Below are 24,458 nucleotides of genomic sequence, written 5' to 3' on the forward strand. Positions count from 1 at the left end.
ACGTATTTTGAATGTGTGTATATTTTAACGTATTTTGAATGTGTGTATATTTTAACGTATTTTGAATGTGTGTATATTTTAACGTATTTTAAATGTGTGTATTTTAACGTATTTTGAATGTGTGTATATTTTAACGTATTTTGAATGTGTGTATATTTTAACGTATTTTGAATGTGTGTATATTTTAACGTATTTTGAATGTGTGTATATTTTAACGTATTTTGAATGTGTGTATATTTTAACGTGTTTTGAATGTGTGTATATTTTAACGTATTTTGAATGTGTGTATATTTTAACGTATTTTGAATGTGTGTATATTTTAACGTGTTTTGAATGTGTGTATATTTTAACGTATTTTGAATGTGTGTATATTTTAACGTATTTTAAATGTGTGTATATTTTAACGTATTTTGAATGTGTGTATATTTTAACGTATTTTGAATGTGTGTATATTTTAACGTATTTTGAATGTGTGTATATTTTAACGTATTTTGAATGTGTCTATATTTTAACGTATTTTGAATGTGTGTGTATTTTAACGTATTTTGAATGTGTGTATATTTTAACGTATTTCAAATGTGTGTATATTTTAACGTATTTTAAATGTGTGTATATTTTAACGTATTTTGAATGTGTGTATATTTTAACGTATTTTGAATGTGTGTATATTTTAACGTATTTTGAATGTGTGTATATTTTAACGTATTTTGAATGTGTGTATATTTTAACGTATTTTAAATGTGTGTATTTTAACGTATTTTGAATGTGTGTATATTTTAACATATTTTGAATGTGTGTATATTTTAACGTATTTTGAATGTGTGTATATTTTAACGTATTTTGAATGTGTGTATATTCTAACGTATTTTGAATTTGTGTATATTTTAACGTATTTTGAATGTGTGTATATTTTAACGTATTTTGAATGTGTGTATATTTTAACGTATTTTGAATGTGTGTATATTTTAACGTATTTTAAATGTGTGTATATTTTAACGTATTTTGAATGTGTGTATATTTTAACGTATTTTAAATGTGTGTATATTTTAACGTATTTTGAATGTGTGTATATTTTAACGTATTTTGAATTTGTGTATATTTTAACGTATTTTAAATGTGTGTATATTTTAACGTATTTTGAATGTGTTTATATTTTAACGTATTTTAAATGTGTGTATATTTTAACGTATTTTAAATGTTTATTTACTTAAAAAAAATAAAATAAAATAATATCCAGTCTGTTAAATTAGAACCGAAAAAATGTCGTTTTTGTAATAGACCTTCTTCGATGACTGCTAAAAAAAATCGAAAGTTAAACAGAAAACTGGTAGAACACAACATTTTCACACAATTGGTGCCATTTATTAGACGGGTTTCTACCAAAAGGGGTGAAAAAATAAATATATTACAAATAACTATTACCAAAAGCAAAATAATAATAAGCAAAATAAGTTACTCTTCCATTTATTTGGATAACGTTTTAATGTGTGTATATTTTAACGTATTTTAAATGTGTGTATATTTTAACGTATATTGCCATTTATTAGACGGGTTTCTACCAAAAGGGGTGAAAAAATAAATATATTACAAATAACTATTACCAAAAGCAAAATAAGTTACTCTTCCATTTATTTGGATAACGTTTTAATGTGTGTATATTTTAACGTATTTTAAATGTGTGTATATTTTAATGTATTTTGAATGTGTGTATATTTTAACGTATTTTAAATGTGTGTATATTTTAACGTATTTTGAATGCGTGTATATTTTAACGTATTTTGAATGTGTGTATATTTTAACTTATTTTGAATGTGTGTATATTTTAACGTATTTTGAATGTGTGTATATTTTAACATATTTTGAATGTGTGTATATTTTAACGTATTTTAAATGTGTGTATATTTTAACGTATTTTGAATGCGTGTATATTTTAACGTATTTTGAATGTGTGTATATTTTAACGTATTTTGAATGTGTGTATATTTTAACGTATTTTGAATGTGTGTATATTTTAACGTATTTTGAATGTGTGTATATTTTTTGTTTTTGTTTCATTTTCGATTTTTAAGAGATTATCGTGGATCCAAGTTGCTATAACAAAATCGCCATCTTTTTTCGTTCTAACTCAAAAGGTTTTGCACTACTTTCAAAGTAAATAACCATTTTAAAATAAGTTTAAACAACAACATTCAACAACAACAAAACTTATTCAGGTATGTAACAGTAACTTATCTTGCCTTTGGTAACATTTATTTGTTTCATATCTAGTTTTTTATTCCTTTTTTTTTTTTTTTTTTGCTGCTTTGTTGGCAAAGAAACATCCACTATTTGTTAGGAACAATAAAAAATGTTCCTAACAAATAAGGCAGAGAAAAGAAGATACCTCGCTCGACGTTCAGTAAAGATCGTAAACAACAGTGTTAACTGAGGGTGGGTGTGTTTCTACTGGCGTTCTCGATTGGTTAACGTTAGCGTCACGTGTTAGGACGCACCTCGGTCACTACTTCTTAAACGAGTGCGAGTGTATGTTCGTTTAGACGGTGCTCATCTCTCTTCGCCCCCTTTTCATAACGATTTATTATTTTTATTTTCTTCTTCCGAGAAGAAAGTAGTTGAAAAAGAAGGATCGATTTGGCGCCATGAGTTCTTTTGTCAGAGTTCTCCCTTCTTTACGGAGACGCGCGTGTGCTTCGTTTCAACAACAACGTGGGACCACCCGGCCAATCTATGACGTACGCGGCTCGCACGTTGCGAACCCTTGTTTTTATGGCCCGGCATCAGCATCGGCCTTCTTTCTGCCGTTGTCCGTGGCATCATCATCTTTGGCGTCACCATGGTCAACATGCCAGTACAGGACTCTGGCGACAACAATACTGGAAAAAAACTTCCCCCAGACCGACCTTTTTCGCGATCGACACATTGGACCAAGCGAAGCTGAGAAAAAGGAAATGTTAGAATTGCTTGGGTTTCAGGTAAGACGGTGGGTGTCGGTCCCCTTTCGCTTTTTGTAGTTTCCCCCTTAAATTTATTGTTACTTATGCACTTATGTTACCGTGCTGAAATAATAACGTTATTATTTAGAAAGCCTTTCTTAAAATGGAGAAGGTAGAGTGTTTTGTAATTATTTCATAATTTCACCTAACAATTTAATAATAAAGATATCGGAAAACTTGAATTTAACTTGTAAATACAATTATAAAAATAATAGCACGATAACATAATTGTATAAATACCAATTTTTTTTATTTATTGAAAAAGAAAGTAAAAATTAATTCTATAAAATAAAAGGTTCAGTATTCCCCTATCGTATAAAATCAAGATTTTGTGTGTGTGCGCTTTCGCTTCTACACCTAAAACTTATGTTAAAAAAAGATATTTCGGTCATTTAGCGATTTAAATTTTTGTTTTTAGACTTAAAACATTTATAAAAAGTTTGAATCAAACGTTTAGTAATTGTTACAGCTCTTTTTTGTTCTCCGTTAGTGAGGTGGAAATCATTCTAGACTGAGATTATTTAAATTTTTATTCCAATCCTGAATGCTTTTTTAGGGAGAACTAAATTTACTCTACGTCAAAAGTAATCTTCTTGTGTCTAACTCTCCCCTCACAGGGAGGAAATCAAATATGGACTAACACAAGAAAGCTTCTGTTCGACATTCATATTTACTCCTCACTGTGATAAAGTTAGACAGGTCGGCTTTTAACGTACCCCCCATCCTTATTCTGGATTGCAATAAACATTACTGCGGCCTTCTAGGACGAAGCAAATACATTTTGAATTATTTATTTTGAAAAATAAATAAATGAAACGAGTGCATTTTTACAAAGTAGACAAGACACAAAGCCCAGATACTACACTTTGATCCAACCTCAAATGATAGCGCCTGACTTGCAGAACAAATTTGGGTGATTGCTTCACTGCTTGCTTGTGCAGTTTACGGACTGTGGTATTTTTTCTTTGTTAAGGGTACGGACATCATACAGACTTTTGGTGCTTGTTAAGATAGTCAAAAGATCGATTTAAAAAAAATGGCGTTTTAAGCAAAAACAATATTACGTACTTAATTGTTATGCCGAAAATAGTAATATATCCAAAAATTATAAAATATCATTGAGTAGAAAGTTATTTATAAGTTAAAAGTAATTTGTACGGCCAATTGGGGAAAATTGCATTTTTCTTAGATGTTATAAAGTAGACAGTAAGAGTCTACATACAGGGGACATAATCTGAAACGAATATTTTAGATTACTTGTTCATGGCTGCAACATTTATTTTCTATAGTGATAGACTTTATTTTACTAGCAGTAGCTGTTCTACTCGATGAATTTTCGTAATTTTCGGATATATTACTATTTTCGACATAGCATATAAGTACGTAATATTGTTGGGTTTTTTTTTTTTGCTTAAAACGACATATTTAAAAAAAATCTTTTTTAACAAGCACCACATTTTTTTTTTTTATGAGCGGGATAGATTCTGAACATTGAACAACCACACCGACCGCACACAGGCACAGACAGCACGGTTTATAAACTGCACAAGTACCCAAATTTGGAGCGAAGAATATTCACTCGTGTTAAAAGTTTGAAAAAAAATAAGAAAAATGGACAGCAAAATCAAAACCCCTCACGGTTAAACAAAAAAACAAAAAGAAAAAAAAAAGTGCTTATTCAAATTGACGTTTGTGGCGACAATTAAAAATAAAAAAATACAGAAAAGTATTACGTACTCGTTATGGAACGAAGATGTCATATTCCAAAAATCACGTCAAGAAATCAAATTTTACTATTAAGTAAGGCAATCATAATGTTTACTTCGGGCATAACTAAATACGATGAAATAAATAAGCGGTAGACAACGATAATGGAAGTGTCGAAGTAAAAAAAAAATCATCCTTATGTTCAATACAGTTTAGTAGTAAAATTGCTGAAAATCGTAAATTTTTATTGATTTTTTTTTTTTGATTTTTAGTTAAAAAAAACAAAAAATTGCTTGATTGATTTAAAGTAATTTTTGGAATATGACATCCTTCGTTCTGTAACGAGTATGTATTATAATACAGGATATTTTTCTGTATTTTCTTTGCTTTTACTTGCCGCCATAAGTGCTAATTTGAATATGCACACACACACACACACACACACACACACACAAAAACCCCTAAAAGTTGGCGGAAACTGAAGTGGTTAACGACCCATTATTTCACACGTGTATATTTTCGTTTCCTTCTCACGTCGACTCTTATGCATATTACGCAACACTATATAACAGGCACTTGTCCTTAAAACGCACTTATCTACATTCACGACTTGTTGTTTACGATTTGCGTGGTTGCTAGTTCTCGAATAGCAACTTTCTAAACTTATCTTCTTGCTTTCTGTAAGGTGGGGGGCACGGATTCGTTGAGAACGATCAAGTTGTTTTCCTAGCCTGTCCAGACGCCTTGCTTTTTTTTTTTATAGTGGGGCTGGCCGGCTGGGTCTCTCGGTGGTGGTAACTGACCCTGACTTTAACTTTACCTTTGTGAGGTTCATAAGTTAACCCTCTTCTCTTACACATATGTGTGTTTTCTTTATTAGCAAGCTCCCAACCCAGAACCCCATATACTTATAATAAGGATTTCAGTACACTTTCGCTTTCCCCCGGAAAAATTGTCTTCATTTTAGAAGAGTTCCGTCCGCAGCAAGTGTAGAGATAAGAATGCGGGTTTGTATTACTGTATACATAGATTCGAAAAAGTTGTCAGAAAACAAATATATAACAAATAAATATTATCAAAGGCAAGATAAGTTACTTTTCTACCTAACTGGACATGTTTTTAGTATTTTTATTGATTGTAACATGTTTATTGAGCTCGAAAAACATACGGTGTTTACCGCGGCGGCGCGGCGCCGGCGGCGATGTATTGGAACATTTAAAATGGCGCCCGAATCTCTCTTTGACACGGTAACTTTGGAAAAAGGAGTTAAAAATAAAAAAAATATGTAAAATACTGTTAAAACCCCACCGAATATGTGTCAGCCTATGTCACAGTAACATATTGAGTGAGTTTTTAACCGTATTTTGCCTAGTTTTTTTTTTTATTTATAACTCCTTTTCCCAAACTTACTGTGTCAAAGAGAGATTCGGGCGCCATTTTAAATTTTCATTACATCGGTAAAGACTGTTTTTCGAGCTCAATAAACATGTTACATTCAATAAAAACACTAAAAACATATCGATTTAGGTAGAAAAGTAACTTATCTTGCCTTTGATAACATTTATTTGTTTTTTGACAACTCTTTGGAATCTGTGTACAGTAATACAAACCCAAGAATTCCCTCCTCCTCCTTTCTAAATTTGCGGGGTTATGGTAAAATGCATAGGTGCCTACAAAAAATTGTTTTCAAATCCCCCTACCCCCCTCCAAATTAACATTGAAAAATATTCCTCGAAAGAAAATGGATAGCTTTCAAAACGTGAATACTCGTTCATTTGCGAGTAACGCCGTATTAGCATTTTTTCAAAAATATTTGTTTTATTTCTATAATTTTCAACTTGTAAATAAAAGAATAAAATCATTTTTTTTTTTTTTTTCTGTTTGGATGTCCAGTGCAGTGGGGTTGACGTCAGCACCTCCTGTTATATAGGGGTTTCATTGAGAGAGTCTTATTATAAGTGATGCCTAGAAAGAGTCTTATTAGAGTGTTTGTCGTTGAGAGAGAGTCTTATTACAAGTGATGCTGTTGAGGGAGATGTTGTTGTAAGAGTTCTAGAGAGGGATATTGTGAGAGAGATTGTTCGTTTTATGACGATTCATATATTTTAAATGTTCATTCCTTAGATGTGTAGAATGGAAGAAGAAGCTCTTTGAGTGAGGAGATGTGTTGCTATGTGAACTCTTAGAGTGAGGAGTTAGTGTTCAGACAGTCTTAGTGTAGATATGGGATGTAGATTCACATTGTGGATATGAGATGTGTATGTCACGACATTTTATAACACAGACATATAATAACAATTCACTTTACCTTTTTGTAAGAATCACAAACACAAGACGACGTTTTATCAAAACACATAATGGGTTTATTTCTTCACGACCGGCCGTGGTTTTCTCATCAAGAATTCAAAGCTTCACATTTTAGTTTCAAAGTGACCGTCTCGCTTCCTAGACATTCGAATTCCAAACTCCAGACTCTCTCTGAGTTTCTCACTGACTGTCTCTCTAACTAACTAACTCTCACTTCCTATATTGAGAAATCCATGCATGTCCGGCCTCGTGAGCAAAATTCACGTGTTTCAACATGCGCGAATTTGCACGTTTCTGAAATTATGATTTCCCAATAACCTATTTTTTCTTTGATGTTTTTACAAAGGAATTCAACCTACATATCTAATTTATTTAAGCCATATTTTATTATCCACATTCTTTCTAACAATTAAATAGTTTATTTATTATTTATTTCATCAGAATTAACAATTTACTGGACATTCCATTTAAACCTATTGTTCTTTAAAACTTATATCCAGGGTTCGATTTCTGCTTTCTCTTCTTTTCATTTTAACTAATCTCTCTATTTTTATACTTACATGAAAAGGGGACAGCCCTTATCATGTAACACTCCGACGAGGGGCACTCTGACCTGCAAAAAGTGCCTGGACAGCCCCGTTGGCATTTTCCTGTAATAGCGCCTCAGGCGATTAGCACTGAACTAACTCTTTCTCAAAGAGAGAAGGCAAAGCCTGGGAGGGGGTGAACCTCCTAGAACTGCACAGAACTAAAGTCCCACCACAAAATGAACAGCAACTAGGTCATTAAAGGAATGATCTAAATTTTGGGGCTCAAGGGTAAAATCCCTAAAAGAGTTGTAAAAAAAAAATCATAACATTTTTTTAATTTTTATTTAAAAATTTTTTTTTTATTACATTTTCACCCCCAAAAAGGCACATTGCCACTTTGGTGTAGAGGGCTACTATCAGTGACATAAGCTACTGGGATACTATGTAGGGAGTTGGGCAGCAAGATGTTGGTTCACGTTACACTTGAACTTACTCCATACAAGGGCGAATGGTGGCCTTATAGAGGTAAAGGATACTTTTGGGCATTAGCAGCTTTCTAGCACAGTAGAGAGAGCCTACATTCTTCGCAGCGGTCCCGGCAATGCTCTCAATGTAATTGTTCCAACTCATGTTTCCTGTGAACGTTAGGCCGAGGAGTTTAAAAGAAGTACTTTCAGATAATGAATCTTTGGCCATTACTATTGGTGGTAGAGAAGTTTTCTTGTAATTATTGAAGGAAACAAGTTTAGTCTTGGCAGCATTGAATGTGACCATCCATTTTGTCCCCATTTTACTACAGATTGGAAGTCATCCTCTTGTGTTTCTGCCATTTCCTTAGATATGTGTTCATTTGTTTTCTTGTCATGCTGTTATAGAGCGTGGTGGCATCAACATATATACTCATCTCAGAGGTAATTTTGTCGAGGAGGTCATTTATGAATATTAGGAATAATAGAGGTCCAAGAATAGACCCCTGAGACACTCCCGCATTTATATCATATTGCTTAGATGTACGACCGTTGAGGACAACCTGGATTTTTCTCTTATCTAAGGATTTAATTATATTAAGTATTCTTCCAGTGATACCGTATGATCTGATTTTCCTGAGAAGACCTTCATGCTATACCCTGTTAAAAGCCTTAGATATATCTAGAGCTACCGCTCTACCCTCCCCTGCTTTGTCTAGTGAATGGTATATACGTTCAGAGATACAGTTAGGATATCTGCTGTGGAAGGGGCTTGCCTAAATCCCTATTGTTGGTCGGTCAGAAGTTTAGCATACGTAAGGTGATTCACTAGAGCTTGATTAATTATGGACTCAAATATTTTAGCGAAAAGTGGGAGGAGGCTAATGGGCCGATATTTAATGGGTCAGTTCTTTCGCCAGAATTCTTGAAATCTGGTACCACACAAGCAGTTTTCCAGCAGTCGGGAAAGCAAGATTCATTAAGGCATTTGTTGTAAAGTTTGGAGAGAACTAGAGCTACTTTGGCGGAGCATTTTTTTGATAGCACAGCCGGGATGAGGTTAGGTCCACATGCTTTTGAAGTGTCAAGGTTTTTTATGATAGCATGCACCTGAGATAAAATTAATGCCACCATAGATACCTCATAAAATGTTATTCAAGAAAAAAACAAGTCAATCTTGATATTGAGCTGTGTTTTCAATTTCACCCCCAGGCAGACAACACAAGTGTGCGTGTTTGTTTTTCCATCACAATTCTGTGAAAGCTAAACCCTCTTACTAAAATCGATATATACTTACCTCCTCCCCACCAGGACAGTTAGACACAGAATCATTTTTTAATGTAAAATTCAGTTACCTAAAGTGTTGCACTCTGGATTGGGACAAAAAATTAAAATTGCCTTCGTCTAGAAAGATTTCTTTTTCACTGATCGAGCACAAAAAAGTTGAAGTATATTACCAGGACAGATACTACATTTTGCTCTTAGCCAAAATGTCAAGTTCGACAAGCACAATAGTAAAAAAAATTTTTAAAGTTACTTTCTAGAATCTTAAGTATAAATATTATTTGCATATTTTACTTTATTAAATTGTTGAATGTTACATTCTTTTGGTTATCTTGAACTTTTCAGCTTTAAGATGGCTGTTATTGAAATTATAGCATTAGTGGTACAAGCTGCATCACTGCCAGTCACCAGTATGATTTTGAATCTATGCTGAATTTGTAAACTTCGTGCTGATTGGTGCAAGCATTTAACTTCCTTTCTAGCTTGGTCCAATCAGAAGCTATCTCTCTGGCAAGATGAGTACATAACAGAAGTTGATAAAAGGGAGTGTCAACTAAACTCGTTTTCTTTTCTTAGCCAGAACAAGGCATTGTCAAAAACTCCATGTTGCTCTGACTACCCCTCCCCCCTCCCCAAGCTTCTCTCTTGGGGCTCAACAGAAACCCTTCCAGACCTTTGGCCCTGGCTTTGATGTTGATAAAAAGACACAAAAATACATCATGGCGACCAGTAACACACGTGGACTAAAAAATGTAACATGCCCACATAGACTTGGACTGAATTCCACATTTATACGGATAAACATTCTCAAAAATGAAGTTTTTTCTTTTCCTTATAAACAGGACATTCATCGTACTCTTGATATATAAACTCATCATTACTAACGGGACATTTATTTCACACTATGGACTTTTTAACCTTTTGTTTTTGTTTTTTTTCATACTCATAAATACCCTTTTCTTTTATCCTCATTTTAACAGACAATTTTGATAAAGTTGCTATAAATATTAGGATGACACTTTCTCCACTTATTCTACAAACCAAATTTTATTTTTATATCAATTTGGTTCAATTTATAATTTAATGATCAAACATTACCGCAATAATTGTTTATATATTACAGTATTGTTTAGTTGCTAAATCATTAATTCAACCAAATTGTTATAAAATGAGAACTAATTTGGTTCAGATAGTATTTTAGTGGCAGCTATCTTTAAAGCTGAATTATTCAAGATAATGTGATGTGATCTTTATCATTGTCTCCTAAAAGCACGACATTAGAAATTGCATGATTTCGAGCAATTCTTTTGGCAGAAATGATAAGTATGTAAGGTTGATTGTTCACAAGAAGAATTGGTGTTAGTATTTCAACAAGAATTTTTCTCGGAGCCAATTATCTCTGTTGGCTCTGTCCAGGAAGATGTACGTTCGATCATAGCTGCTGAAGTCTTCACTGTACTGTATATCGATACTCTATGGCTGATTGGGATAGCTTCCGTACATTCATATCTGATCTACCTCTGCATTCCATGTTTAAAAAGGATGTGTCCCTCTATAGTATCAGACCTGACCGAATGGTTAATTGTAGGCATAGACCGATTCATACCATCCAAAAAATTCCAACAAAAACCTAACAGCAAGACATGGTTCTCCCCAGAATGTGCTGCTGCCATCATGCACAGAAATCACTTTTTCCATAGCTACCAACGTAATAGATGTACTGAGACTAAAGCTGCTTTCAGGACTGCCAGCAACCACTGTAAAAGAGTAATAAAAAATGCAAGAGAGCTATATGCTCAGTCCGTCAAATCCAAAGTAGCTGAGCAGCGGCTTGGTTCCCACCAGTTTTGGCAAATAGCAAACTAGATCCTGAACAGAAGCGTGCGTTCTATCCCAACCATCATCAATGGACCTGAGGTCATCTCGGCAGCATCAGACAAGGCCAGACTATTTGCCAAGAAGTTTGCAGCTAATTCTACCCTCTGCAATGAAGGCCATCAACTCCCTGTATTTCCTCCTATAACAGACAACACGCAACATACAAATATCTGTACGTGAGATCGCTAAGCTAATCAAGAACCTTGATTCCAGTAAAGCAACTGGCCCTGACGGCATTCCAGTTATAGTGCTGAAAAAGCTCCAAGCAGGACTTGCCCCCATACTTACAAAACTGTTTAAGCATTGCCTTAAGGAGAAGTGCTTTCCAGCACCCTGGAAAAACTCATATGCCCTGTATTTAAGAATTCAGGTGAAAAGTCATCTCCCTCTCAGTACAAACCAATAAGTCTCCTGTGTGTCATGAGTAAGTTGTTGGAATCCATATTAAATAGAGAAATAGTTAACCACCTCAGCAGAAATAACCTTCTTAGTGACATGCAATATGGTTTCCGTTCTGCTAGATCTACAGCAGATGTGCTAACGGTTATATCTCATAGGATTAGTGAATCTCTTGACAAAGGCTTCCTTTCCAGGGCAATTGCTCTTGACATATCAAAAGCCTTCGATAAGGTATGGCATAAGGGTCTACTTCACAAGATTTCCAGCTATGGTATGACTGGAAATGTTTTCTCAATTATTCAATCATTTCTCTCCAATAGGTTCATAAAAGTAGTGGTTGATGGGCAGAAATCAGAGGCCCACAGTATTAATGCTAGAGTCCCTCAGGGTCCCATCCTGGGCCAAACTCTCTTCCTGATCTACGTCAATGACCTCCCAAACACATACTTGAATCATTTGTTGACATCTATTCTCATGACACGACCATCTATGGCAACACATCAAAGGTCGTAATGACAAAGTTCTCTCTGATTCTCTCTCCTCTGATCTTGAGCGCATGGTTCAGTGGGGAAAGAGGTGACTGGTTACTTTTAATGCATTCAAAACCAAGCTTCTATCAACGCTTTGATCCCCATCTAGCATCAATGGAAATGGATGGCTCTCGTCTTGGGGAGGCCCCATGTTTTGACAAGCTTCTGGGTTTGACCTTTACTCCTGATCTGAAATGGAACGTGTACATCAGGTCTGTTGCCAAGGTTGCTGGTAAAATGGTGGGATCCTTCTACCGCTTCAGAAGATATCTCACTACTGATGCAATTCTCTATCTATATAAAAGCCAAGTACATCCAAGGATGGAGTACTGCTGCCACATCTGGGCAGGAGCTGCTAAAAACAGCCTATCCTGCCTTGACAGAGTACAAAATAGTCTTCGTGGCTTAGTGGGGGGATGCCCTTTTCTCTTCCCTGCAGCCTCTCTCCCACAGAATAGACGTTGCGAGCCTGTCTTTGTTCTATTGTTATTTCCATGTCAAGTGCTCGTCTGAAAACCAATCTGTGGTCCCTCCCCTCGCCAATCTTTCACAAAAAACACCCGTCTAGCTGAAACTACTGTCCTTAATTTTCCCCACTCTTTATCTGTGCCTAAATCCAAATGTAGATTTCATGAGCAGAGCTTCTTTCTTAGAAGAGCACGACTGTGGAACTCTCTTCCGTTTGCCTGTTTCCCACCTGACTACAACTTGGATGTCTTCAAGTCCAACATAAACAAATTCCTAACAAACCGCCCTCTTAAGTAAGACATTTTATCAAATCTCCGATACTAATGATTACTATGATACTATCTCATTGATTACTGTACACACAATAACCCTTATCCCCGAGTGGCTTCGGGCCTTGATAAGTGGTGACCTTCATGGGGAAAAAAAAAAAAAAAAAGTCTCTTTGGCATTGTAAACAATGTAGCCAGGCAAGGCAACTGGTCCTGGCGACATTGTGATCGAGGTATGGCGCTCCCAACTCTGGAAACTTTTTGTATGGCTGGTGCAGTTGTTCAACCAAAATGATTGCAGAAAAGTTGGATTTCAGCTGTGTTTAAAAGCGTGGCGGCATACTGATGTATGAAAAACTATTAACATTATTCGTTCATTGTTTTTTTCAATGAATTGACCTTACTTTCATTACACCTGTTTATATTCTTTGCTGAAAACGTTTTTTTCAAACCTCTAACATTTAATTTATCTTTTTGAGAATCCACCATATTTGTTGTTTCTTCCTATGAAGGTGCCTGATGCTAAGGTCCTTGTTTATTCAACTGACCTTTTGATACATTTGATAATTAGTTTGTTTCTTGCATATCGCTGCCAGGGTCATTCTTGTTAAAATTGATTTCTCTGTACACATAGCCTGAATATCGAACAGAAGTTTACAGTTGATCAGAACCATAGGTGACAGTGCCAATCTTCTCAAAAGAAATGCAGTTCCGCTGAATGTAGTAACTACAGATCAATTCGACTTCTTTCAAACACAATGAAAATTTTTTAGCAAATCATTAACTGTAGAATACGGGAGATTGTCAGAATTATGCAAAATCAGTTTCATTAAAAAATATAGAACAACAGATGCCATTCATGACACATAACTTTTGGCATTTCAACCTATCTCTGTCTAGCTCATTATCTTGACTGAACTTTCAATATAAAGTTAGTCATGCGGTGAAAGTTCATTGGCTACAATATGGATCAGTTAGTGAGTCTCTAGAATCTCTGTGAAAAGTGTGACAAGCTTTTTCAGGTACCTGTGACCTAGATATTCAAATTAATTCAGTTCTAGCCTTCCTCTGTGAGCAGACCCTTCTACCTAATTTTTCTACATCTACTAAGCCAAGAACTTTCATTCTTTCAACATGACTATATCTTCGAAGTTTATTGTTCCACACACATTTTCCTATACGCTCCAGATTAAATCTTCCTCTGAGATCGTCAGATCTAAACCTGTTTTTAAGGATTACATTACAAATCCATTCTAATATTCTTATGTCATTTCTCTCCATGCAACACATCTTTAATTCTCCCTGGCCAGGTTTCACTTTCATATATCAATATATTATGTGCACACGCCTGATAAACATTCCCTTTGGTTGACTAGTAATTCTCTGCTAGTTAGTAATGACAGAAGTTCTCTGAACTTATTCCATCTACTCTTAATTCTTGCAATCATGCTAGCACCTGCTCCTCTCTCTCCTTCAAGGTAACAACACATTTTATTAACCCCAATAATATTTGTGAGATTCAAAAGTGACTACTGACATTGCAAAACTATTGCCTTAGTAATGTGTACTCTATCTATTCCCTTTTTGTAAAACAATCGTTTTTATATTTGCATACAAGCAAACTCCCAAAACACCATAAATCTTTAATAGTATATAGATAGATAGATCGATCTGAAATCTCAGATTTAAAAATCTGAGAGAATTGTAAAGTATGTAGTTACATCCTTTTCAGGAGGTTAGACACAAGGTCAAGTTTTGGTTTAATGAAAATGTTTCTGTGGAATGAACTAGACTCAAACTTTTTTCAACCAGGTTTTCAGTCTGTGTTATTGACCATTTTAGCCACTGTCGCCCCTTACGTAAATGATCTATGTTATGTATTTTTCGTTTGATTTGTGATGCATAACTGTTTGCTATATGCAAAGGCAAAGACAGCCAGAGAACAGTGAATTTTGATACTGCTCCCTTATTTTCATCACAGCCTGTTAGCCAGATAACTGTGACATCACCACATTAGCACTCCTTATACCAAGGTGACGAAGGGTTGCATTTTAGGAGGGACCTGTTGCCGATGATGCTTGGTATGTCACTTGGTAATCAGAACGTCACCTTTTAATAGTGGCAGTGTCATGGATCTTTCTGACTCTCCCACAACGTCTCTTTTTTCTTCTATCATACCAGGTAGGTTTTCATGAATGCATTATGAGTCGTCTGTTAGTTGCTTGACATGCAGTCTGTTCTCTCTACTGAACTACAACTATTGTGGGGTGCCCCCAGATGTGGAGAGCTGCTCTTTGCATTCTTGCGTACACATCCTCAATTTGCAATTTTTTAGTAAAAATCCAGGTGCAACCTCCATATTCAAAAACTGATGCAACAACGGTTTCAAAGAAGTTGGGTCTCATCTGGTAAACAGATACACCTAACTGCAACGTTGCCGTTACATACAAATAAGAGAAAATAAATAAATAAAAATCCAAGTCCGCATTTTTTTCCTTCTTTTTAACAAAAGGTTTTCTTAGCATTACTTTCCCATCTCGACACCACTTAAGTTTCTCACCATCATCCATCTCACCTGATGTACACTTTTCTACTTCCTCCGACTGCATGCCAACCACAGCCGACCCATTCTTGTCCTCGACCGTAACCGTTCATTTTTGATGTTGCACTTTGCTTCTGTCGACCACGTGGTGCATTTTTGGTTTTTTATCGGAGAGTGACCCATGTTTTCAGTGGCATCCCTGCATCCATTAGTCCGGACTATTGTCAGATAACCATCCATTAGGTTTCCTGAAATTTTGCCACAAATTGTATTTCATTAAATAGATGTGCACAGTAAAAATAATTTTATTTACAAAAATTTCCGTTGTGCCTCCAAAAGAGGTCAAAAATGCCCCAAAATGGCCAAAAATTACACATTTTGCCCCATAACTTTGGATCCATCCATTAGATTTTTTGGAAACTTGGCCAAGATGTGGAGCCCATTGTTCTTAATATAAATCCAGTATGGGTGACCCAGGCAAAATTCTGGTTCGGGACTTTCAATGCTAAAAACGTCTCTTTTTGTGGTTATTTTTTCATATTTCTCAAAAACTTGATATGTCTGACTATATAGTTTTTTCACGGTGGTCAAGGCCTGAAACTGCACCGTTATCCATTTACACTGGGATTTGGTGTCCCCAGGGGCTTAAAAGAGGTAAAAAATGCCCCAAAATGACCAAAAATGACACTTTTTGCCCCATAGCGTTTGACCCATCCATTAGATTTTCCTGAAACTTGGCCAAACTGTGGAGGCTATTGTTCTTAACATAAATTCAGTATGAGTGACCCTGGCAAAATTCTTGTTCCTTTTTTTTTTTTATATTACTCAAGAACTAGATATGTATACCTATATAGTAGTTTTGCATGGTGCTGAATTCAAATATACATGCCTTAAGGCATGAAACTGCATCGTTTGTCCATTTTCACTGGGATTCGGAATTACCAGGAGCTCAAAAGGGGTCACAAATGCCCCAAAAGAGCAAAAAATGACACTTTTTACCCCATAACTTCATCCATTAGATTTTTCTGAAACTTGGCAAAAATGTGAAGGCAACATTGGCCTTTCACACTTCTCACATTCATCATTTCTTCACTATTTTTTGTGGCATCATCTAACATGCAGCACAAGAGGGGGACCACACACGCGCGGCTTGTTTCTCCTTTTTTCCTTTTTCTTCTTGTGCACACTTCTAATTTGCATATGCGCCTTTTTTGGCTGCTGCTATTCTCTTCACATGCCAGCCATCCTTTGCTGCTGATGATGCTTTCCCATGCACTCATATGCGTTGTTAACATTTTTACAACTGCAAATTATGCGTACATATTTGAACAGATAATTTACTCTACTTGCTCTGATGCTACCAGATCAGGCTGTCTGAAGATATTGGCTTCCTGACTTGATGCACCATGTTTTGTTTTTTTTTTTCTCCTCTCCCTTTGTGAAATTCAATCATGTTCTAAAAAGCAAAAAACCCCAAACACTTGAACCAAACACCATGGATAAATATTTGAAGATATAATTAATTTGAAGCATAAATACTTTTACCAAACTGACCGGATTCTGCATTAAATTACCTTAAAAACAAAACCACCAACCCTCACGCTAGGAACACCTGCTTCGACTATGACACTTATTCCATATGATGACTTACCAAATTTTTTACTTAAACTGTATCCAAACTGCTTAGCTACTTCAAACGATATATATCTCTTTCTTGGGATCATATCGTTAAGAGTGTTAGATACATAACCTCAAATGTAAAAAAAAAATTGGGAGTTGAAATTCAGTCAAAACTATGATCTAGCTGAACTTTTCAGTCATAAGGTTGGATTTCATTGGCTGTCCAACACCTGCCAGCATGTGAGGTGGACATTAAACTAAACATGATAATGACTAAACAATGCACATCTAGTGTTTTATCTTTGGATTCTTCCAATTACTCAGTTTCCTCCAGTAAGATCAGAGTTACCTCCCTTCTAGGTTATTCTCTTTTTAATAAGTTGTACTCCCTTGAGAAAAAGGGTTGGGTCTTGAGATCACTGGAGATACATGGCCTTAGTTTTCATCCAAATAGTTGAATTTTTTAATTAAAATTTTTTTTGACCAGATTTTTCATTTTTTCCATAGAACATTTAACAACTGAACGATGCTGTAATAAAAAAACACGTAACTGACAGAAAGGAATAAAAGAAACATGTATCAGCAAAAGGTCCTTCAATATTTCCAATATTAGAAGTCGGGGTGAGAAACATAAGAATAGTTCCTGCTAAGTTAAGTGTAACGCAATGGGGAGCACTTCACATGGAGGAGGGGGGGGAGATCAAAGATATGCCACGAAGCTATTAGAAGCAAAGTCGTTTAAATTCATCTAACTGACATTGAACACAATATTGAGCTTCTTCTGATCATTTTCTTTTCATTTAAAATGGAGGTAACGAGAAATATAAAATCACCAACCTGATCTCTGGTAATCCACCAATCAGATTTTAATCCAGGCATACGTATGCAAAAAGTTCACAGAAGGCAGGCAATCTTAAGCTTTTCCAAGCAGAATTCATCTGACAGTGACCCTTGCACAAAACATTGTAAAAGTCTGATATAGCAGGTATCCACTGATCCTCGTTGGGAGGCAAGTCGTTTGTTTCGAGGTGCAACAAATCCAGTCTCATAAAGTTTCTTGGATGTACAAATATTGTTTTGTATTTTTGTGTTATTCCCCTACCATGTTTTACTACTCTTATCTGATGGCCTTGTGCCATCTAGTTAAGGAAGCAGACTTCTTCAGTAATTCCATACACAGCTGTTACAGGGTTTACGCCATGCTGTTTGACCGGAGCCTTGTTTTAGTGATCAACACAGTCAAACATGAATCCACTTATTCCATTATCTTGGTACTCCCAACTGATGGTCTTGTACCATCCAGTTAAGGAAGCAGACTTCAATAATTCCATACATAGTCAATATAGGATTCTCACCATGCCGTTCGACCGGCATCTCCACTGTTCTTGTTGGATTCAAATCCAGAAGTATTTGCAATCTTTTTTCTCTTTTTAGGTTCACGCATCTTTGTATGTAACTCTCTAGCTTCTTGCTATGGTAGTTATTTTTCTCTTCCACCCCTCTATCCTTTCGCAAGGTGTGTGTGCGTGAGTGTGACACTACATACACATGCTATTTAAGTTCAGTGTCTAGGAAATTCTGTCCTTTCCCAGCAATACTGTTTCTGTTCTTTTGTGGAATGAGAATGTAAAAATGTTCCCATTTTAACAATAATCATGCATTATTTGAAAGACTGTTCTCATCCTGGACATTATACTCGTGTTTCAGACGATGTAATGTCCGACCTTTTTCAGATACATCCTGTCAAACTCTGGAATCTATGCAGAATTTCCAAATGAACCACAATGGGGTAAATCTAGAAGTGTAAGCCATTTTGAGTTTCAGAACAGTTTCAGATGGTTCGCCAGATGGTTACACACAAGTCCTGGGAGGTGACTTGTTTGTAGTAGACAGTTCCACAGAACAAAATATTCTTACCGTGTCGAAACCCGGGAAAGAACATGTGAAATTGCTCCAGAAAAGGTTTAATATTTATGAAGCAATTCTGGTTTCTGATTGGTTGGTAGCAGGACGTGAATTAATTTGATTCGTCAGTTCTTAGCAGCATCGTTTATAAATAGAATCGTCCGACTGTGTGGGATCATACCCCATTAATAGGTCACTATGATGGGATGTGTCTCCTAGCGGCTTCGGCTGCATGGAGACAGGGTAGTACAAGTCAAGGGTTCGTCACTTGACACTCAGCCCAACAGGTGAGGGGCTGGGAACCGGCCCAACACCTGTTGGACTGAGGTACACCGCCTGGGTAATACCTAGGAGGTCCACCCTCCCAGGCCATGCCACCGGGCTTTCCGGTGAGGCAAGTTTATTGCTTGCTGCCTGAGGCGCCCCGACCGGGGAATGCCGACGGGGTTACTCAGGCAATTTTTTAAATTGCAGGAGTGCCCCTCCTTTAGGGGAGCCTGTGGGGTTCCCACTTTCCGGCCTTGTGTCACATAATGCTGAGGTGGGCAGCATTTAAATAACTACCCCATTATAGCACCCAAAGTATTGCAACATTCCAATTCTATCATATTACAATTATCCACATGGATACGTGGTACAGCTGATTAAAATCTCTACTATTCATAAAATTTTAAGTGTGTGTGTGTATGTGTGTGTGTGCGCACCAATAAAACTTGCGAACGGATGCACCGAATTAAAAAATTATTTTCTTCCCAGAAATGTATGAGTCCCTTGATTGTCCTTATCTATATATGGTTCGTAACTAACAACGCCAAGTCGCACAAAAAGCCTGAAATAAGGGTTTTTGGACCGTTTCGTGCAATTGTCGAAAAAGTTACCTGCCCATGTCAACGGAATTTAGCACTGTCTGTATACAGTCGCGGTAACATCTATTGGCATATGGACAGGACTAATGGTGCAATGGATAATGTGTCTGACTATGGGTCAAAAGATTCCAGGTTCGAATCCTGGCAATTTTCTAATAATTTTAACCATCATTTTATCCAACGTTTACTCATTATCCTTACCCTTAGTTAGGGTATTTTTTTTTAATTATTTTTTTTTTTTTTCAGTGATTTTTTTTGTGTATATGGGAATTTGCTATACTCTGAGTTCACAGGGTAAGCGTTGATCGTAAGACAATGTTGCGTGTACTCGATTTTGTTTGACCTGGCGTTGTGTGTGCCGACGAGGTGTAGCCACTAGTATTAAATAAAAAATCTGTTCTACGTGAGTCTTCTTGAGGTTAAAGGTTCAATCCCCAGTACAGGCGATACTAAGAATAAAATAAAAATTATCTAAAACTTCAACCTGATCATGGCTGATGGAATGCAAGCAGTCTACCCCTGTGAAAACATTAGCTACAGGGTTGGGAAAAGCGCAATTTTAAAAGTCAGCATCCTAGAAAAAAAAATGCAATCTGGCCAACAAAAAAATGCCTGCGCAGCCCTGCCAGCATTTCTCCGTAAAGTGCCTCAGGTGATTATCAATAAACTAGTCTCTTCTCAAAGGGAAATAAGCTAAAGCCTGGGAGGGTGGACCTCTTAGAATTGTACAGATCAACAGAGAATAAGGTCACACTAGCACAGCATGTCCAAAGACTATTGATCTGATTTTGGTATGAAATAATCACCCAGAAGGGCAATCTATTTTTGTGAATTAAATAAAGGATACAGTTTCAAAGTTATATATTGATTTCCTAAAAAAAGGTTAGAAGTTACATCAGTTGAAATTTTATGAGAATAATATTCAAGATGAGAACAGTGGTTCGAATAATATAAATCATCAATTCTCATCTAATACAAATTGTAAAACAAGATAACCTTTTTTATTTAAAGTTTGTTGGTGAACATTAGAAACACTGACGAGACAGATATGTTATGGATATGTGAATCCCAAAAATGATGTAGAAACATAAATACAATGTTTAAGAAGTCTATTCCTCGATTTAAAGCATGAAAATAAAAATGTGAATAGCATGGTATAAAACATGCACATTTCCGTGTGGGCAACGTTTATAGATATACCAAAAAACATGATCTGCTTGGACAAAGCTGGATGTCAAATCAAAATCTTCATTTTGATTATCTATTATTGGAGTGGGAATATGAAATCTTATGACCAAAACAGCATTTCATGTTAGAACCAATTATTTCCAAGAAGAAAAATCTGGTTGCACATGTATAATTTTGGTTTTGTTCCAGAGTTGAGGAGTTGTGGGTTTTGGTCGGAGTCTGACTCACAAGATGGCTCAAAATCGAACTTCAATTTTTAAACTCTGAAGAATTAACAAGCAGGCTAAACTTCAGGAAACTTTAAAATAAAGAGTCAGGATTGGAGACCCCAGACATTTTCTCATTCTATGAGTCTGAATTAAATCTTATACATTTTGACTCTGCAACCCTATTTTGTTCGATCATGTTCAATTATATATCCTTGATTGGGAATTTTATTTGAAAATATATATATATATATATATATATATATATATATATATAATTATTTTCTACTATAATAATTAAATACCTACAGACACTAGTGTTTCATCCTTTCGGGAATCTTCAGTGCAGGGTGTCACGATTACTACCAGTCGAACGATTCGAACCCTGTATCACGAGACATCTCTGGCTTGATTAGCAGAGACCTAATCCATTCGGCTACCATTAACCACTTGAAATAACGTTGAATTTTAAACATCTTAATTTTAAGTGTTCATATATATATATATATATATATATATATATATATATATATATATATATATATATATATTGTATTATTTTTTACTTTAAATAAGTGATGGGATGATTCCAATATTTTTCCTAATTCCGATACAATTACTGATTCTGATTCTAAAATGGCCTCAAGGTAGAATTTTCTTATTTAGTTTTAAGATAAAATTTGTTTACATTTGACAAACGTTTTAATATTTTCCTCTTAAGCATTTTATCTAGCATTACAAGTGTATGCTGTATTTTTGTGGACATCGGCAATATTACATACCTAATGTGCTTCAACAAGTCATATCTTTTTTATTTGTTGGTCAATTTTTAAAAGAATTACATTGATGGAAAGAGAATAAAATAAGCATTCCAATGATGTGTTATTTTTCTTTTATGCGTTCAATATTTTTATGCTCCAAGTTAAAAATGAAAAAAAAAAAAATGGTAAAAAATGACAACAAAAAGGGAAACAGTTTTTTCAATGTTTTCATTTTATACGTTACATTTGGATACATGTGCGGGGTTAAATTTGATTGGATACGGCTGAAATTTAAAGGCTATGTAAACATAGAAGTCCATCTCTACTGATGTTTGATTTTTATTTTTACGATCACAGGAAGCAAAGTTACGACTGAGCAAAGTTGACGAAGAATATTTAAAAAATTGATACGATAAATCGGTATATATCCTCCATTTTCATATGGATAATAGTTTCAGAATTATTTGCATGTATAATATGTAAATATTTGATAATTATTAATTGCGGAGAATTTTCTTTAAAATGTTATCTTTTATAGAAATCAAATCGTGTCATGTGCTGAGCTGACTAAAGTATTCTCTTAAAAATAGAAAACTGTCTTCCTAGACTAGTCATTTCTTATTCTGAGTTTGTCAATTTAAAAAAAATTATTTTCAAGTTTTTCAAATTTGATTTCCAAACAATACTATTTTGTTGTTTTAACGCTTTTAGTACACATGCAATGCACTAAAAGCGTTAAAAAACAACAAAATGTACTACGTGCATGTGTTTAACTTCTTATTTGTACTTAAGGTAGAATTGTGTTTTTTTTTTTTTGTTTTTTTTAGTGGTCAAAAAAAGACAAAAAACAAATATATAACAAATAAAAGGTACTTGTGCACTTATGCTACCATGCTGAAATGTTATTTAGAAACCTATTAACATGGGAAGGAAGGGTGTTTTTTAACTATTTTGTACTTTCACCTAACAATTAAATAAAAAAGATGTGAAACTTTAATTTATTTTTAACTCATTGTCAAGACCATTTTTGCGAATCTGTAAAAGAAGCCCGTTTTTTTTTTTTTTTAACTGAGGACATCTAAATAATAATAATTAGGAGGTTCGATAAAGAATTTTTTAATTGTGATGCATTTTGTAAATTTTTACCTGTTTCCACTTTAACATTTTTCTTTAAAATGACTACCTTTAAAGGTTTTCGAGTATGCTGAAAACGAATATTCCATTTAAATTTTCCGAAAATAAGTAGCTTTCTGGATATTAAGCCATGTTATTTCTTACATTATTGCTGGTGGCCATCTTGGTATGCGCGTTTATGCATAGTTTCTCTGGTTTGCATTTGCATGCTTGCATGTACCAAGATGGCCACCAGCGATAACATAAGAAATGATATTGGTTAATATCTGGAAAACTACTTACTGTAGAAAATTTCAATGCGATATTCGTTTTTAGCATACCCTAAAACCGATAGAAGTAATCATTTTAAATGTTAAGGTGGAAACAAGCTAAAAAATTACCGTTTTATTTCTGTTTACATAATTGAATTTTCAATAAAGCAACAGAATAAAAATGACAAAAATTACCATCAACTGGTGAATATATAATTGTTGCTTATCAGGATTCTTGGTATCCTGGTACTGTGAAAGCTACATCAAGGATTCATGTAGAGTACGATTTATGGTTGCATCTCAGAAAATAGGGGTATATTTTGGGCCAGATAGAGAGGATTTACAAAATTGAAAATTGGACTGGTCCCAAAATGCATAAGCTCTGGTCGACTATGGGAATTTCCATCTTTTACAGAAATCCAAAATCTATATGAAATATAGATTTTATTAATTCATATCTACTCCTTTTTTTTTCTTTCAGGGGAATAGTAAATACCGGCCATGAATGCTCTTTAGGCATTCAATGGCTTCACCTAAGATTAAGCTCTCCTTTGGTGATGAGGCAGGAAAATGCCTATTCTCAATAAAGCTATATTTAAATACCACTATAATATTAGTTTTGTTCATGGATGATACCATGCGCCAGGTTTAAAAAAATTGAAATTTGTATATCTGAATTTATAATTCATGGCTTATGGTAAAGAGATACATCAGATTTTACTGAATAATCAGAAAGAGCACACAATTTTACATAAGAATGCCAAGTTTCCTGAGAATAGCTTGAAAAATAAAGAAATGGTGGCGAAATTACCGAATTTCTTAAAATGTTGAGGTCCGTAATTTAGCCCACTTTTTCTAAAGAAAAATGTCCCCAGAAAAGCCTAAATTTTGGCACTTAAAATTCTCATAACTTTTGAACTACTGATGGTATTTGCATAACTGCACGCCTGTGGAATTGTCTTCCGTTTTCCTGCTTTCCGGCTGACTACAATATGGTTGTCTTCAAGTCTAAAGTAAATAAGTTCTTGATGAGCCGTTCCATATAAGTTATTAAATTTACCAAATTTTCATTTCTAATGATTACTATATTGACCAATTTCTACTGTACACTCTTTAACCCTTATCCTTGAGTGGCCTCTTGGCCTTGATAATG

General features: G+C 35.0%; 1 protein-coding gene across 1 annotated transcript in view; it reads left to right on the forward strand.

Annotated features, from left to right (window-relative positions):
* The first annotated feature begins 2,490 nt into the window (after positions 1 to 2,490).
* Positions 2,491 to 24,458, forward strand: part of LOC145296745 (glycine dehydrogenase (decarboxylating), mitochondrial-like) — a 167,808-nt gene continuing 145,840 nt past the window's right edge. The window contains exon 1 of the mRNA XM_080142778.1: positions 2,491 to 2,972. Within this exon, the coding sequence (XP_079998904.1) occupies positions 2,640 to 2,972 (333 nt within the window). The 5' untranslated portion in view covers positions 2,491 to 2,639. The remainder of the gene's footprint in view (positions 2,973 to 24,458) is intronic.

Source organism: Euprymna scolopes, chromosome 17 (assembly GCF_053919585.1).
Source record: "Euprymna scolopes isolate OS-2025 chromosome 17, ASM5391958v1, whole genome shotgun sequence".
NCBI classification, from domain to species: Eukaryota; Metazoa; Mollusca; class Cephalopoda; order Sepiida; family Sepiolidae; genus Euprymna; species Euprymna scolopes.